The sequence below is a fragment of the Arvicanthis niloticus genome, chromosome 3 (assembly GCF_011762505.2).
Source record: "Arvicanthis niloticus isolate mArvNil1 chromosome 3, mArvNil1.pat.X, whole genome shotgun sequence".
Taxonomy (NCBI): domain Eukaryota; kingdom Metazoa; phylum Chordata; class Mammalia; order Rodentia; family Muridae; genus Arvicanthis; species Arvicanthis niloticus.
The window spans coordinates 56,300,888-56,319,479 of NC_047660.1; the positions used below are offsets into that span (position 1 = coordinate 56,300,888).

The following is an 18,592-nucleotide window of genomic DNA, read 5'->3' on the forward strand; positions in this document are numbered from 1 at the left end:
ACATAAAAAAGTTCTTAATTTTAATGAAATCTAAGTTGTCAATTCTGTTTTTTATAGGTCATGTTTTTGAAGTTTTATCTTTTAAAATGCCAATGCCAAATCTCAAGACTTTGAGCAATATCATCCATCTTAACTTAATTTTTGTGATAGTTATATGTCCTTAGATATATAGCTCTAAATATGGGTTTCAAGTTGTGCTATAGTACTATTTGTTGCAAAAGTTATCTTTTTTCCATTGAGTTACCTTTGGTTTTAGTCAATTTTTGTATAAGTCTAATTCTGGGACTTTTCTTGTGATCCATTGATTTACTCTTTTGTGATACATCTTAATTACTGTGGTTTATATTACAGTAGGTATTTGAAGTTAAGGTTTTTTTTTTTTTTTTTTTGGTTTTGTTTGTTTGTTTTACTTTTGTCTTTTTCTTATCAATTGTATTGGCTTTTTTGGGTCTATTGCTCTTTCCTCTGTTGCGTTATTGCCACATTGATGTCCACTTGTGTGTCTGAAGATTTCCTGTGGGAGAATAAGTTATTCTCTATTGGTTAGGCTCTACTAGCCAAGAACAAACCACAGACTCAGGACCATTATAAAAAGCTCTGGATCTACCATCCTCCAAGAGTCCAGACTCCAAAGGTCTCTATATCTTCACTTCACGGACCCTTCCATCATGAGACTGTATGTGGTCCTCTCTACTCTATTCTTCCTCTTGGGCCTCTTACCCCGAGGTAAGTTGGTGGATAATTATGGGGGGGGGGCATATTCAGTTTAAAAGTCTCTCTGGAAGGTCAGAGATTAATTTTACAGTTTCAGAAACCCAATATCTACAGCTCCACGAAGGTTATATCAGGATAAACCAGACATACATTGCCCTTAACCCAAATGTCAAATGGGGTCACGTTATACTACATTCTTTCTTTGGATTCCTTGGGGGGCATACTTAGTTCTTCTAGGATATTTTGCAGCAGTATTTAAGCAGCATTTATGAGGACATCTACTTTCTCAAAAGAGAGGATGGAAACTCCTCAAGGAGAGGTGATTCAATGAGGGTCATAAAGACCTGGATATCTTATGAGAAGAGACAAATATTCCAACACAAGTCAGAATCCTTGTTAAACAAGGGGAGGTTAGCATGGGAATGAACTGCAGCAGGAAGATCCCTAAATATACAAGTGGAGATGGAATATATTATACACATTTATAATAGATCTTCTAATTAGAAAATTAGCTCACTGGTTTTGTGAGATGGGTCAAAATATAAACCAACAAAACCCAAGGTATCACACCTTGTGAAAGTTGTTATACATGAAAAAATGCATCGCAAAGTGAACCTGTAGAATGAGAAGAGAAAAGGAACTGTGGACAAATAATAAGCAAAGACACCAAGTTGTAATGTCTTGATACATAACAAGTTTATGTACAGTAATTGAAAACACAAGGATGAGTGTAAAGAATGGTGAATGAGTACAAAATTAGTAGACTGAGCATGGATTACGTGAGTTTAGAAAAAAATCATAATAAATCCAGAGAATAAAGGGGAAAGAGCCAATAAACACAAGAAACAAAGACCAAAAGAGTATCAAAACAAAAACATTGTACACTTCACAGTAATTTGGTACTAATGATCAAGGAAACATTAGATCACACTTAAAATAGCTACTTCACAAATGATGGAGTTGATACCATAGTAGGTATTCCTAAGATTCAAAAATTAGAAGATTTATTACAACTGTGTGATGTATTCCACCTCTTGTATATTTAGGGATCTTCCTACTGCAGCTCATTGTATCAGTGATTTTACATTAATCAGATTCCTAAGTTATCATCACCAAGATACAGATATGTTATTGTTTATCTGACCTTAAGAAAAGAACGTTTCCTTGCTTTTCCTGTTTCATTTTGTGAAAAACACCTTAAAATCATAACTTGGAGTCTTGGTCTTGAAATCACCCCCTTTTATTCTCTCTTAAATCTATCCCAGTCAATCATTCTCCCTACCCTCCCACTCTGTCACTGAAATTGCTTTTGCCTTTAGTCATTCACAGAAAAGCTTTCTCTTTCTCCACACACTCATAAACAATCACCATGCTGTTGGCCCAACTGCCATCCATTCCTCATTGTTAACTATCTGTTGGCTGATTTTCCAATGTCAGCCCCTCCCCTCTTCATAATCTCCCATATTCAGCCATTCTGTTCTGGGGTAGAAGCATCACTTGTTTCTCAGCCTAGCTCACCAATGACCCCTCCTCAGTGTCTGCCACTTCTTCTTCATCCTTTCTGGTGATTCTTCTTGGAGGGGAGCCCCAGGGTTCAGTTCCTGGCCCTTCTCTACTCCCATTCACTTTAAGGGATTTAGTGAGTCTCATTTCTTTAAATTCTCTGTTGGGCTTTTTCATTAGCACTCTAGACTGGAGTATAGGATCCAATGGTATACCTGATTCCATTTAGATGTTTGATTTCAAAACTAGTATGTCTAAAATAGAACTAATGATTGTCTCTCAGGTTCCTCTATGAGGAGTTTCTGCACCTTAGTGCTGTGACTGTCCTGCCAGGGGGATTACTTGGATCTCCACTTATCTTTAGGGATTTTCCACTGCTGTACCACAAAGGAGCTCTGTTCAGGTTTCTGTCTCTCTCATTCCATTTTGGGTATTGGGTGGCTCATACCCCAAGTGTGTCTTGGCTTCTTCCCTGTTATTAGACCTTACTAGTCTCTACTTGTATATTTGTAACTAAAGAAAGAGATTTGTTTTCCCAGATCCTGTGTTCCTTTTACAGGGGTGAATGATATGATTTAAGACTCCAAGTAAGTTTTTTTTTAATTTATTTATTTTATATATGTGAGTACACTGTCGTTGTCTTCAGACACACCAGAAGAGGGCATTCGATCCCTTTCCAAACAGTTGTGAGCCACCATGTGGTTGCTGGGAATTGAACTCAGGACCTCTGGAAGAACAGTCAGTGCTCTTAACCGCTGAGCCATCTCTCCAGTCCCTCCAGTTAAGTTCTTAATAGTTTTCAATTCAGACCTCAAATTGGAATATCCCCTGCATGCCTGCTACATGTAGTTTTCTTGCTTACCATACATATCTTACTCACCAGAAGGTCATGAAAGAGAGGGAGGAAGTCAGAATGTGATTGAGATCTTGGGGATGCTTAAAAAAAAAAGGCATCACTCCACCTTCAGATGTTTGTTTGAAGTTTAGGACACTCATCTCATATCTGCCAATGGCAGCTGCTTCTTCCTTCTCACAACCTCCTCACTCAACTACACACGAACAATCTACCAGTCTCTCCCCTGTAGCTGGGCAAAGCTCAGTTAGCTTTCACTGAGATCCCAGCTTCTACAGTGAGCTTTAAAACCAAGGATCTATTTTAAAAGCACTATCCAACTTGTGCTCTTTCTTGGGGAAAGAACAATTGCTTTTGTAATGTTTTATATCCTGTCTTAGTTAGGGTTTTACTGCTGTGAACAGACACCCTGACCAATGCAAGTCGTATAAGTACAACATTTACTTATGGCTGGCTTACAGGTCAGAGATTCAGTCCATTTTCATTAAGAAGGGAAAATGGCAGAGTCCAGGCAGGCATGGTGCTGTAGAGCTGAGAGTTTTACATCTTCATCTAAAGACTGCTAGCAGAATACTCAATTGCAAGCAGCTAGGGCTAGGGTCTTAAAGCCCATACCCACAGTGACACACCTACTCCAACAAGGCCACACCTCCAATAGTGCCACTCCCTGGCCCAAGCATATACAAACCATCACATATCCCAAGTGGAGTCACATTTATTTCTGCTTTTTCTAGAGCTACAAATATGGGAGAACAGTCAATAATATAACCAGTTTAGTGGTATTAACACAGAATTTTAACTTAGCTCTGAAGTCCATCTCTGCCACATTGTTTCCTCCATAAATATTCTTTAGGGTTTTCTTTCTTGAAGATGTCTTGGGAAAATGTTTCAATTTTATTAAAAGTTTAATTGTTTTTATTTTATACCTCTGGATGTTTTGCCTGAATGTATGTGTGAACACCATGTGGGCGCAGTATCCACGGAGGCCAAAATAGGGCATTGAATCCTTTGGAACTGGAGTTACAGATGGTTGTGAGCCACTGTGTAGGTGCTGGGAACCTAATCCAGGTCGTCAGGAAGAGTAGCCAGTGCTCTGAATGCAGAGCCATCTTTCCAGATCCTACTTAATTCTTTTCTTGGAAGGTGGAATTACTGAGAACCCAATTCTATCATAATAGATATTTTATTAACTTTTTTTTTTTTACAAACACACTTAATACCTTAATTCTTTGCTGTGACAGTGATACAAATTACTTCATTATACATTATGTCTCACAGCCTAGCCTGGTGGTGCACATCTTTAATCCCAACACTCAGGAGGCAGAGGTAGGTGGATCTCTGTGAATTTGAGGCCAGCCTGGTCTAAATAATGAGTTCCAAGAAACCCAGGGCTACGGAGACAAAGCCACTTGAAAAACAAAAAACAAAACAATTATGTTTCAGAATTGCTATCTTATATTGACTTTTAATGTTTATAATTAATTGACATTTTGTAAAGTATCTTCTAAAGAACTCTTCTTAATTTACTGGGCTTATTCTTCTACATGACTTACTATGAAATCTCTGTAAACATTGGTCCCCTTATGCTTTCCTTTTGTGATTTGTTATAGTTACATCAGTCTTTTGGTTTAGTACTGCTGCCTTCTGGGTAAATAATTTAAATATTCCTCTTTCTTCACAAATTCTCCTGTAACCAATATATAATTTGTCATTAACATTTTATCTTGTCAACATTTTCATCTGTAGTTTATATTCTTCACACTGGCCCATTCTTTCTATCGTTTATGGTGTCTTCCTATTGTTTTCTTATACCACCCCCAACACACTGCACACACACAGAAAACTAGTAGTCTATGACTAAGATACACTTAACCACTGAAATAGATAGTGCAGGACTATGCAGGGAAAGAAAACACAACTTCTACTTCTTTCTAAGTTTGGAGGAGTGACTCAATCAAAATAGAGAGTGAGATACTGGCTTCCTTCCCACTCACACATGATTGCTTAACCAAAGTCTCCTGTGAGGGCTCAAAGGCCCTCTAAGGGTGTCTAGGAGTACAGTGGAGCAAATGGAAAAGAAAATCTAATTATCCACACAAAAAGGGTGTCTGTGAGATTAGCATTCAAAACCACCAGAGATGCCTATGAACAAAAACAGAAGTTACCATATTGACCATACTCATGGTTCTCAAACAGCATGCTCTGCAGAGGACACTCAAATGTTTTGCCATTTGGGTAACCAATAACCCCTCCTCCCAGGGTGATGGAAACAGAGAGATGAGGCTCACCTTAGCCATCTCTACATAGAAGTAGACACTGTTGTTTCACACCAGGACTGGAGTTACCAACTCTCCTAGCCAGGATCGTGTCTTTGGGCACCAATGTTGCAAATACCCAAGTGGACCCAGTATCAAGACCCACTCTCTTTCTTACAACCCACTCACTCCTAGAATTCTGAACGATTTGCATATTGAGCAAGTTCACAGGCAGCCATGCACTAATACCTCTCTGTGCATCCCTATGTACCAATGACCAAATCCATCACTATAATGAAGTCACTCATGCACTAGTTCCTAGTAAGTCACTGTGATCATGTGCACCAGTGGTCAAAGTCTGCATCAAAGTCAAAATCTAGAGTCACTGCCGGCACCTGCTCAGTCACATAGACAGGCTCACCCAATGGAAACACTGTGATGCCACAATATGAACTAATCATATACATATATGTATAATCATATACAACAAATTCATGTTGTATAACATTATATATATAATCAATTAAAAATAATAAAATAGAATTATTAGCTTAGCATAGACTACCACTGCAACAGACTACCCCTACAATGTTTTCCCATGGAAATTTGATTCTGCCCCAATCAAAAGGGAGAGAGGAAAAGAAGGTAAGTAAAAATGGTAACAGTAAATATCAAGACAGCTGCTGTATGCATCATGAGGGGAAATGAAGAAAGGCAACCACAACATCAGAGATCTGACTCTTCACCCTTACCATGGCCTGTAAGCCTGGTATGAGATGGATCCTACTTTTAATATTACATGACTTTTTCTGACATGTTCCATTCATCCATCCATCCATCCATCCATCCATCCATCCATCCAAGTCTTTTCTGAAAATTAGCCCTCAGTGTCAACAGGAGTGTGTCCACAGTACTCTTCCTTGGATATTTTCTTATTGTTTTCATGACCCCAGAAAGCAATCTTTGCCAGCCTTCTTGATTCCATCTTCCAGGGTGTATCTGATTCATCACTGTATGATTTTGTTCAAAACATTTGCTACTTTTTGAATCACTTCACTGCTTAAGCTGGTTTTTTGCTGTTGTTTGGTTGGTTTAGGTACTGTTAGATCCCTCTATCGAATGTAACCTCCATGTAAATAAGGCATCTGGACTGTTCTAGTATTATGAAGAGGAAATTTTTGAGAGTCAACCGCGGAAAGTTTGACATTTTGTATAAAGGAGCGAGGCAATGAAGAAATCAGAATATTTAGGGCATCTATTTTGTCTTGTTTTAGTCTGATATTTAACACAGTAACTTCTGAAGCTTTATCTAGACTTTTCATGTGTTTATAAGAAAACTAAAAAGCAAGCTGTGAATAAGTGAGAATAAGCTGTTGGGAGAAGGGGAGAGGGGTGACTGTGAGTCACTGTCAGTGTGACTGTCATTGTGCAGGAGCTGCTAGGGGGATCTTTGGTCTGGCTCCTTTTCCTCACAGAGAGGCACTCCACCCAGAATCGTTCTGTCCTTGTGTGTAAGGATGCCCACGATTTGACACTCACACCCTGACCTATCACTTCTCTGGTTTCCTTTCTGCAGTTAGAAGTGGTTTAGGTGCGTCCGAGATGCACTGTAGCAATCTGCAGGGCGTTTGCAGAAGAGACATTTGCAAACTGATAGAAGACGAAATCGGTGCTTGCCGGAGAAGATGGAAATGTTGCAGGTTGTGGTGGGTTCTCATACCTATTCCAACTCCAGTCATCTTCTCAGACTACCAAGAACCCCTCAAGAGTAAGATAAAATGAGACCACAGCAAACACAGGGCCACATGGAGAATCCCTGTCTCAAAAAAACCAATACAAATTAAAAACTGTAAGAAAAATTCAACAGATTAACAACTGGCAACAATGAAGAAAGAATTATAAAACAGCTCACATGGCCGGCTAACGTAGCAGAACCTTCACACCGAACACTTGCAGCTCTTTAATAAGGTTCTATTCAGCTTGCCAATAAACATAAATACTGATTTCAAATATGCCCAGATACCATTTCTTTATGACATTTAAAATTTTAAATAAAAGATTTAAATACAAGAAATTTTCTTTGAGCTAGAAAAAATGCTGCCCTCCCTTCCAGAGGACCTGAGTTCAGTTCCCAGCACACCCGTGTTGTTGTACAGCCATCTCTAACTCCATCCACTTCCAGGGGACCCAACACTCTCTCTGACTCCACAGCACCAGAGGTACACATATGTGCATGAGGTTAAATACAATTACCTATAAAATAAAAAAAAATCATTTTTAAAATGTTGTTTCCAGGCCTAGTAGTTGTGGTACATGTCTTTAATTTCAGTGCTTGGGTGACAGAAGAAGGTGGATTTCTGAATTTAGGGCCATTCTAGTCTGCAGAGTGAGTTCCAGGACAGCCAGGGTCATACAGAGAAACCCTGTCTCAAAAAAAAAAAAAAAAAAAAAAAAAAAAAAAAAAAAAAAAAAAAAAACAATACAAATTAAAAACTGTAATAAAAACTCAACAGATTAACAACTGGCAACAATGAAGAAAAAAATATAAAACAGACAAATACCCTCAGACAGAGCCAATAAATTGAATTAAAAGACAGGACACAGAGTTTGCAGATCATGTCAGAGTGGAGAGAGTGTTGCTGGGAGGGGGCAGAGGGGAGAACCGGAGCAAGGTTAGAAGAAAATCATTTGGAACAATACTTTAAGTTCATGAGAATTAATCAGAAACATATGAAAGCAAAGAAAGCAAGCAGTGTGTGTGGGGGGCGACAGGAGGGGGAGCCTCTGAAAGCTAATAGCAGAGACTGAAACTCTTAGAGCTTCCGTTGTATGCTCTTGGAGGGTGGGGTGGGCGCATTGTGACAGGTTTGTCTGTGTATCTTTGGCTGTCTGAAAATCAGTCTGTGGACCAGGCTAGCCTCAAACTCACAGAGATCCACTTGCTTTTGCCTCCCGAGTGCTGGAATTGAAAGTGTGTACCACCACTGCCCAGTGCGGCTTCATTAATCAATGGAAACAAACAAAACCAGCAAAACCCAAAAGCAAGTTGTGGAGGAAAGGGTTTATTCGGCTTACATTTCCATATCAGTTCATCACTGAAGGAAGTCAAGACAGGAACCCACACAGGGCAGGGAACAGGAGGCAGGAACTGATGCAGAGGCCATGGAGGGCTGCTGCTTACTGGCTTGATCCCGAAGCTTGCTCAGCCTGCTTTCTTAAAGAACGCAGGACCACAGCCTAGGGATGGCACCATCCACAATGGGCTGGACCCTCCCCCATTGATTAAGAGTCCCGCTGTCGCCTTGTCCCGTTTCCCGCGTCTTGTGGGAAAAAAAAAAAAAAAAAAAAAAAAAAAAAAAAAAGAAAAAGAAAATGCCCTACAGTCAATCTTACAGAGGCATCTTCTCAGTTGAGGTTCTCTCCTGTTGGGCCCCTAGTCTCTTCTCCTGATCCATATGGCGGTAACAGTGTTTGGACGGCAGGGGCGCAGTGCCCACCTGAACACCGATAGGGCGCACCTCCCGCTGTGGCTGTGGTGTCCTCGCGGACACGTCAGTCCTCACTGCCGGTCACTCTGTTTACGTGTTCCACTCAACCCTTTTCCCCAGAGCCGGAGAGGGTGGCTGGTCTGGTGTGGTGCATTCCCTTCCCGTCCAGTGTGTGCACGCAGTTGGGCCCCATTTTAGCCCCTGTTTAGGCCTTAAGGACAAATCCAAGCCTGGCTTGAGTTTGAGACCTGTCTTCCTACTGGGGTGACTCAACAGGGTCTGTTTGGGCCTGCCTCTGCTCAGCTGTACAGCTTTGTCATTGGCCCTGTCACCTTTCACCCCACCAAAACTCCTCCTCCTTATGATCCAAGTTTATATAAACAAGAGGTTGTTACATTAAAGTTGAGTTCCTGCCTCGAGCCTGGTGTGTTTCTTTGGGCCACAAACAACTCACCATCCCGCTCAGCTCAGGAGAGATCCGGTGGGACCAGGACCTCTCTCTCCTCTCACCTGGACCTGCAGGCTTTAAGGAGCCACCACCCTCCTTTTAGATAACTCTAGTTTGTGTCAAGTTGACATATGACTAGGTAGCACATCAACTAACAGTTTGTTGTCTTGCTCCTATGAACAAACGGCACAATCATTTACAGATTGTCTGTTTGCACTTACCCAGCGGAACAATTTCCCCACACAAGAACTAACCATTTTGGGCCAGTTGTGGTGGTGCCCACTTTTAATCACAGCACCCGGGAAGCAGGGAAAATGGATCTCTGTGAGTTCAAGGCCAGCCTGGTCTACAAATTGAGTCCAGGCCAGCCAGGGTTCTGTTACACAGAGAAACCCTGTCTCACTGTCAGCACAGGCTGTCAGTAGTACCTTTCCTGATCCTCTTGCTCCATCCACCACAAGGTCTCATTTACTTTAGCTGAATGTAACAAGACCTGAGTTCTAGCTCAGAGCCTCAGCTCAGAAGGGAATTTGTTGCTGGGAATTGAACTCAGGACCTCTGGAAGAGCAGCCAGTGCTCTTAACCACTGAGCCATCTCTCCAGTTCATCAGAAGGGTGTTTGTAAAGGACTACATATGTCACTTCATCTAACCGTGGGTAGTCAGCTAGAGCTAGAATACTAGGCATGAATCTGCTAGAAACTGAGCCTGGGACTGCCATAAGACAACCAGAGAGCTTAACTGCTGAGCAGTCTCTCCAAGCCCCTGCTATCATTTATTTATGTGTTTGTTTGCTTGCTTATTTGTATGTGGGCATTGCTTGCTCTTATGTGTGTACATTATGTGTATGCAGTGTTTGCAGAGGCCAGAAGAGGGAATTCCTCCGGAACTGGAGTTACATACAGAAGGTTGGGAAGTACAGTGTGGGTGCCGAAAAATCAAGCTTGGGTCCTTTGGAAGATCAGCCGTGCTCTTAGGCTCTGGGCTGCCCTCCACAGCGTCTTTAACGGCCCCTCTTCTCCTTCCCTCTCTTACACGCACATTTCTCTCTCTTCTGTTTCACAGCGTCACACCTGCATCCTGCTATTCCAAGGCTGACATTCTCTAAAGTAAAACTCGGATTCTCGTATTCTCCTTATACATTATTAATAACAGGTAAGATTTTCACTCACTGAAATTCAAGTCTCAGAAACATACCTACTTAAATAAAATCTACGAGGCCAGTGTTACTACAACTTGGATGTCAATTTGCATTAGCGACAAAATGAAAGACTGATAAAGTGTCAAGTAACAGAATTTATTTGGTCAAAAGAATTGCATCTCAGGTGCAATGAATCAAAAAGTCCCTACAATATGTGTTATACGGAAAACCCAAGAGAAAATTTTTTACAGGAAATATCTATAAAAGTGCTTTTGCTTGTGGGCAGTGAGCTACTGTCTACCCTGCTCAAAGCCAATGAGTTCCAGCAGAGGGCGCTGCAGACTTCTCCCAAGAATCCAGGAACTTTCTGGGGTTTAACTTTTATTAGGCAGTTTCTTCCACATCCAAATGGTCGTTCTCAGGGACTCAACTGGGGGCCGGAGGGGGTGGGTGGGAAGGGTGTGGGGGAGGGGTGGGAGGGGGCCGGGGAGGGATGGCAGACAAGGACACAGCAGAGGAATGGAGACCTCCTGAAGGGTGGGCATGCTCCCAGGGCATCCTTGGATTTCACCGTGTGTCCGCAGTATCCGGGGTAGACTGACAGTTAGAAGCCTCTGCCCTTGCTCACTCTCCTTCCTCTTAGCTCTTTGTTTCCTGCCCAGAGCAGACTGCAATAAGGGGTAATTCTTCTTGTCAGAACAGTTCTTCCCCTAGTCCCTCTGAACCATAAACTGTGTCTGAACTGGTGAATCACAACTGTGCCGGCTGGTAGAGTGTGTTCAGTTATCCTGAGGTTCAGCGCAGGCTGTGGGCAGCTGAGCCCCTGAAGCACTTTTCACTGGTTAGGGTATTTCTTTTGGTTGCTGTATTTTCTTGGGCATCTGCAGCTTCCATGCAGGATCCTGTTGCGTGTTCTCTGCCAGCCTTCCCAAACTTGGCAAGAGCCCCTGCTTTGCCTACTGGGCATGGAGACTGTCTTTTTTGAGATCAGTCTGCTGGATGTATAAGAGCACATGGGCAGGATCCCTTAGGACAGAAGTCGCATCACACCTAGTGACCTTTGAATCAGCCAGCTTATACCACTGGCCACTGCCAGCTTTGACATAACAGAGGTAAAGTTCTTTGGGACAAGTCACACTGACATGGACCATCACAACATAGAGGGCATACACAAATGATCCTCTTTTAGGCTGAGACATGGTCAAGGGACTTAAGGTAGCTCACTTCCCTGGCCACTTTGTCACCTGTGAAGTCTGAGAGGCGATTCAACACCATCAGGAGAACCTTCAAAGTAATTTGCACAGTCAGGCTCTTGGGAGCCTGCATGTTCACCTGACAACTGCCACAATGGTAGGTCTGTGTAGTGTGGTCTCCCTTACCCTCCCAAGCTCCTTCCCCTTCACTAATATCCTCCAAGGCTTCGTTCACACTCTAAGCCACCTTGATATCCAGGGGGATGAACAGGAAGGGGTCAAAGGTACCTGAGGTGCCCAGGCAGAGGAGATACTGAGATCTCCAGGAGCCTCCAGGTATCATCTCATGGGCCAGGGTGCTACCCTCAGAGGCCGGTCCCCAATGCTTGCTTCCTGGCAGGCAGGATGCGTGCCTGACATTCAAGCTGAGAAACTCATGTGCATCTTTCTGCTTGTGCTTGTGGAAGGCAGAAGTCAACGTGACGTGCTGGGTGACTACCCTGGAGTAGAGGAGACTCTGGGACATGTGATCATTCATTCATAGCACACACATATAACCTCCCTGGAGACAACAGCTCTGAGAGAACTCCTGAGACAGCATGTAGTTTACAAAAGGTAGTGTGTGTCCTACAATATCCAACGTTTAGCCAAGATTTAATTCTTCATTTAAAAATGACCAAGCCTGCCCATCTCTTTAGTATGTAAATCTGCTTTTGTCTTTAGTAAAAAGATCTGATGCCCTCTTCTGGTGTCTCTGAAGACAGCTACAGTGTACTCACATACATAAAATAAATAAATAATCCTTTAAAAAAAGAAAAGCCATATGGAAGCCTACTGCTGTAAAAGCTTCCTCCAGTAGTCAGGGGTCTCTAAAGGAGCAGAACTTCTGAAATGAATATACTGACAGATGAATACTTATCCGCAGTCATTGAATATGAATATATTAATTAAATATCTGAGTATTGATGGAATATTATATACAATGAATATCACTATATCATATGTATTCACTCCCATAAACATCATAACCTATTGCTAAAGGTTGCTCTGTAAAACCTGGTAGCAAGGCCCTACCTTCGAAGACAGCACTTACGTCACTGAACATGGAGAGGTCAAACTAGTACCCAACTGGCAGCTTCATCCCTACTGACGAGTGTTTATGGTGCTCTAAGTTACTCTGTACGCTACTGGAGGGCAAAGGTAAACTTCATTACCCAGCTACACACCCTGTGACCTACAACAGCGACCTGCCTGCAGAGGGTACTGGGGCAGTGGTGGCACAGTATGGTAAGAGCTATCCACGCTCTGATTAGGCCCACATGTTGAGAAAGAACTCATGCCTGACACTTCTAAAGTGCCCAAAGCCCTGAGGTAGTAAGTCATGCCCTAGGGGAAAACCTAATACCGTTATCAAAGGAACCTAGTGACAGAAATGAGCTACGGACAGTCTGAATCACCATAGATTGGTGCAACCCTCACCAGAGTAGCTGCTTCTCGCAGTACATGGGAACTAAGATGGAGGCCTGCACGTGGACAGGCTGCTGAGATGCTTTGGAGAACCCAGGCCTACATGGGATATTTCATCAAACGCCTCTCTAAACACAGCTCTGTGTGCCTTCTGTTACTGGATCTGTACTTAGCTTTGTGCTGGGGGCGAAGCCAGTGCCTGACTTGAGCCCCAGCTCTAGGATGTAGAAGCAGACTCAGCATCCACCACAACAACCAACACAGCCTTTTTTTGTTGTTTTGTTTTGTTTTGTTTTTCAGTGCTGTTAAAAGCCAGGGCTGTATGCATGCTAGCCAAGTGCCCTACTACAAAGCTATGCCTTCAGCCCCTAATATAGCAAGCACCTTAGTCCAAGTTTCTTACTTATGGAGGGAAGCTCATAGCCAGCTAGAGGACATGGACACTAGAAGTGATACTAGGGATGGGACCCAGGGTAGGCACAGCAGCCTGTGTTTCTCTCTGCCATTCCCTGCCAGAAAGGCAGACTCAGAAACTCCCAGTGCCTGCAGCAGGAGCCGTCCCTCCCTGAAGACAGGGATCAGCTGCTGCTTACCTCACGTGACTTAAGAGTGCCCATTTTTGGAGACTTTGCATGCCAGCAAAGGGAAGCACAAAATAAGCTTTCAAAATAAGATAAAAGTATATGATATGTATGTTTATATAATAATTGTCATATGGAATCTCAGAGAGGTTCTGTCACCTACCCAAGTTCCCACAGAATAGACAAGAGATGGTGAGTCAATAGCCAGCCGAGTCTCAGGCAATGTTGCAAGAATGGCAATCTGCTTTATTCCCTTAGTGAGCATGATGCCAACTACTCCCAGGACAGTTCATGAGGTCTACACACAGACCTGTCATTGATATATGAATCAGTGTCACTTTTCTGTCCCCAGAATCTGTCAACACTCTGAGTTCCCTGATGAATTAAGCAAGGGAATTTATCATCCCCACTTCTAGAGAGGTTCCCTATCTTCTATCCACACCCAGTTTATAGCAACAGACACATACTTGGTTCTTAACCCTGGAATGGGGAGCTGTGTCTGTTCCATGTAGCCTTAACCCACAAAGACAGAATGGAGTGAGCCTGGGTTGGGAGCCTGATCTGAACTGTTTCAATAGAACATCCCCCAAGTGTAGAAATGGCACATTGGGAGGGCATGCCAACAGCTGCATCTGACCCTCTACATGGGATGAAAGAGGTAAGCAGTTGATAAGACTTAATGGATGGCAGTTCTAGAGAAAGCAGAGTTCACACCAGTTACCAACATCCCTTCCATGCTGGCCTGGCCCTCAGGGACACTCAGCTCTGCCTTGTTCTCCCAGGCTGCCTGTTTACCTCACACTGACACTCTGCTTGAGTAGCTTCCTGGAGTTTTCTGTTTGTTTTTCTTTTTAAGGATTTGTTTATTATATTTATATGAGTACACTGTAGCTGTATACCAGAAGAAGGCATTGGATCCCATTACAGATGGTTGTGAGCCACCATGCGGTTACTGGGAATTGAACTCAAGACCCCTGGAAGAGCAGTCAGTGCTCTTAATTGATAAGCCATCTCTCCAGTCCTGGTTTCTGTTCTCTGTAGACAATCTCTAGGACACACATAAGTTCTCAGAAATCCTCCTGGAATAGCTCAAAATGTTCAAAATAAGGATGTTTCTCTGGAAAGACATGACCAGCCAAGGCTGGAGATGGTAATGGGTGGTTTCAGTCACCATATTTTAGCATGAGTCAATACAAGAACTTCTTTCCACTAAGACTCTTAGCTAACATTGGGGACAGTCAAGGGTTTGATGGCAGTTGGGGGATGGAACAATAATGAGAGTATAGACTCTGAGGGGAGGGCAGGACTGAGATGGGGAGGACACTGTTAGCTATTGGAAAATTTACCCAAGATTAATCCTCCTCCCAGTAACAAGGAAAATAGCTCATTAGGATTGCATATGTTATAAAAAGTACGCATCAGTATCTCTAATGTACACAATTCCTCCCGAGAAACTCATTATGTCAATGGAGGCTCATTACAGGAGATTTGGGAGTTTTATATTGGACACAGTCTTCTAAATACAGCAGCAAGGACTTTTATTACATGGGTACATGACTTGGAGCAAATCTCTCTCAATAAACTGATTAAGAACAGATGTAAAACATGCTCTGGGAATGGTGGAAGAGATGTGCCTTGTTCTTAAAGCACCACTACGTAGCAGACCCCACAGATGCCGAAACCATGCAATGTCTCTGGTGTAAGCAACTGCAACAGCATTAAAGGTAATTGTCTGATGAAAAGGTACAAATTGCAGTACTGGCTAATTTTATGTCAACTTGACGCAAACCACAGTTATCTGAAAGGAGGGAACTCCAATTGAGAAAGTGTCTTCTTAAGTTCTGACAGTAGGGCATTTTTTAAATTAGTGATTGACGGGGGAGGGCCCAGCCCATTTTTGTGGGTGGTGTTATCCCTGGGCTGGTGGTTCAACTAGAAAGCAGGTTGAACAAGGAGCAAGCCATATATAAGCAGCACCTCTCCATGACGTCCACATCATCTCCTGCCTCTAGGTTCCTGCTCTGTTTGCGTTCCTGTCCTGTCTTCTTTTGATGATGAACAGTCATATGGAAGTACAAGCCAAATGAACCCTTTCCTCCCCAAATTGCTTTGGTCATAGGGTTTCATTACAGCAATTGTAACCATAACTAAGACATAGTTTTTAAATTTAGCATAGGAAAACTAATTAATGTTTTCCTTAAGATAGCTACAGGGGCCTGGGACATAGCTCAGTGGTCAAGAGCATTGGACTAATTTGCAAAAAGTATTGAATTCAGTTCTCAGTATAGCAAAATGAAGTGCATGCATGTAAGAACACCAGCAGGACAACTTAGAGTGTAAAAACACTTGCCTAAGGACCCAAGTTCTATTCCTGGGACCCACAAAACTGAAAGAGAGAATGACTCCTCTGACTTTCCACACACATGCCGTGGTGCATGCACACAGGCGCACGCAAATAAATTGATTAATAAGCAAACAAGTAAATAAGGTGATTTGAAATTTGTTATTTGGCATAATTATGCCCTAATTGTATTTTGAGAGAAAAGTTTCATTTTAACAGGAAGGGTGATGTGTAGGAGGAGCTAAGGTAGGAGGAGTACTGAGAGGAAGAAAAGGAGTAAGAAGAGGAGAAGAAGAAGGAGAGAAGCTAGGTGATGAAAGAGACAAAGAGGGGAGAGACAGGGAGGCAGATGTTCATGTATCTCCACAAGTCAAAGATAGTTGTTATATCTAGGTTGGTCAGTGGGTTACATCTCTGATTGAACAATTCCAAACTTATAAAGCTTATGATTAACATTATTTTAAAAAAATGTATAAATGCAAAAAGGAAAAGGGGGCATGGGATAGGGGTTTTCTAAGGGGGGGAAATGGGGAAAGGGGATGGCATCTGAAGTGTAAATAAAATATCTAATAAAAAAATAATAATCAAAAAAAAGAAATTTGTTATTTTTAAAACAGAAATCTTCAAAGCCATCTTGAATTAAAAATTAAAGTTGGGGTTCGCAGAATGGCTCAGCAGGTAGAGAGGCCTTAGAAGCCTGATGATCTGAGTTTGATCCTTGCATCCCACAATGGATGGAGAAGACAAACTCCTAAAGGCTGTTCTCTGACCACTAAGCATGCACATGTTCACACACACACACACACACACACACACACACACACACACACACAATTAAAAACATTAAAGTAAAAACCTCAAATTTTTAGCTTAGTTTTTAAGGCCACTTTAGTGATTGGCTGATGAGTTAAATGCTCCACCCAGTGTGCAGTCCACTAGGGAACACTGCTGCCATTCTGTTCCTGGGACAGAACGACAAACTGATGCACAGGCTAACACCATCTGGTGAGCTCAGGCACCCACATGCCAGCCTTACAAATTATACTTGGGTGATCTCAAAGATCCCCAGCACAGCCTCACTAGAAAGTCTATCCAGTGATATCAGCTTGTCAGATGGGGTTCTGGGCATAGCGTTGGACTGGTACAGGAAGAATCCAGGTCCTTCCCTCTTATCCCAAGCTTCAACACTTCCTTATGCAGTTCCATTCGATCCACAAATATGTATCAAGGACCAGCAAGATGGCTCATTGCTACGCAGTACTCACCAGGCATCACCAGGCACCAGACAGCCAATGTCCACCTCCACTAGAGACAATAGTCAAGCTCAAATAGTGCAAGCTACTATGAACACCTGGGGATGGGGCAGGATGGCTCATGCCACAGGGACATTTCAGCTGAGTCACAGGAGAGAGGCAAGGATAAACATATGGAAGGCCGAAATGGGAATGAATGTGCGAATGGAGGGGTAAACCAGGGAGTAGCACTTAGTGAACAAATCAGGAGGCAGGGCCGCATAAGGCAGGAAGTACCACTGCCAGCAAAAACTGTCAACTTGTATGAAGCTAAGAGACAGACTGAAGCAACAAAGCAGATGTACGTGTCTACAGTCCCTCTACAGGACCTCTGGTGAGAGTCGGCTCCATGAGCACACAGCATCACAGTGGCCAAGGTCATTAGGCCAGTGTGGCAGCATCAGAGCTGAAGGGGACAGATGGAAGGCAAGTTTCAGAAGAATCTGGAAGTCGTTGTTGATGGAGTGGGTGAAGCCGGAGGGGAGGTGTCATGGATGAATGAGTCGTGCATACAAGAATGGTGCCAGGTACTACCAGGGGCTAGTTAGAGAGGAAGCAGGTTACAGAGGGCTGATAAAAGGCCAAGGTTGGCCATGCTGAGTTTGAGATATCTGAGATCTGGAAGAAAAAAAAAATCTGGTCTAGGTCTAGGACCCAGGACACATGATAGAGTGAGAGATGGGGTAAATGAGAGAACAGGATAAGGCTGGGGAAATTCAGTGTCTACAGGCTCTATGAGGAGAAGCTATCACCTAGGGCAGGGCTTCTTAAACTTGCCCACTCGGTGGGAGCCTTTTTGCATAAGAAATCTATACATGACCTCAGATATAAAACATAGGACTAAAGCATTATTAATAATAAGCTTCAATTTCTCTCCACAACTCCTTCCATCCTGGCTTGCTCACCATTTTTATACGACTCAGGATCACTATTCTTAGGTGGGTTGGGACCTTCCATACCAATCATTATTCAATAAAACACTTACAGAATTGCCCACAGGAAATGTGGTGGCATCGTTCTTTCAGTTGAGGTTCCTCTTCCAATATGATTGCAGCTTGTGTCAAGTTGACCAAAACCAACCAGGACATTTTTTTTTTAAGAAATTTATTTTTAAGCAATTTATATACATATATATATATATATATATATATATATATATATTCAATATATAACCATGTACATATTTATTTCTATTTTATTGATTTCAGCCCCAAATTTGATTATTTCGGGTATTTTTTTCTTCTTGTTTTTCTAGAGTTTTCAGGTGTGTCACTAAGTTACTAAGAGGCTCTTTCTCCAAATTTTTGATGTGAACAT

At 42.5% G+C, this 18,592-nt stretch overlaps 1 protein-coding gene across 1 annotated transcript; it reads left to right on the forward strand.

The window, feature by feature from the left end:
- The first annotated feature begins 668 nt into the window (after positions 1-668).
- Positions 669-7,107, forward strand: LOC117704952 (beta-defensin 109). The gene is made up of 2 exons (XM_034497069.2): positions 669-726; positions 6,902-7,107. Exons 1-2 carry the CDS (start codon positions 669-671, stop codon positions 7,105-7,107), a joined length of 264 nt encoding a protein of 87 aa, XP_034352960.1.
- Positions 7,108-18,592: the final 11,485 nt, after the last annotated feature.

Coding starts and splice junctions, on each gene's coding strand:
- LOC117704952 (XM_034497069.2), top strand. CDS start 669: ATGAGACTGTATGTGGTCCTCTCTACTCTATTCTTCCTCTTGGGCCTC. Junction 727..6,901: donor CTTGGGCCTCTTACCCCGAG/GTAAGTTGGTGG, acceptor TCCTTTCTGCAG/TTAGAAGTGGTTTAGGTGCG.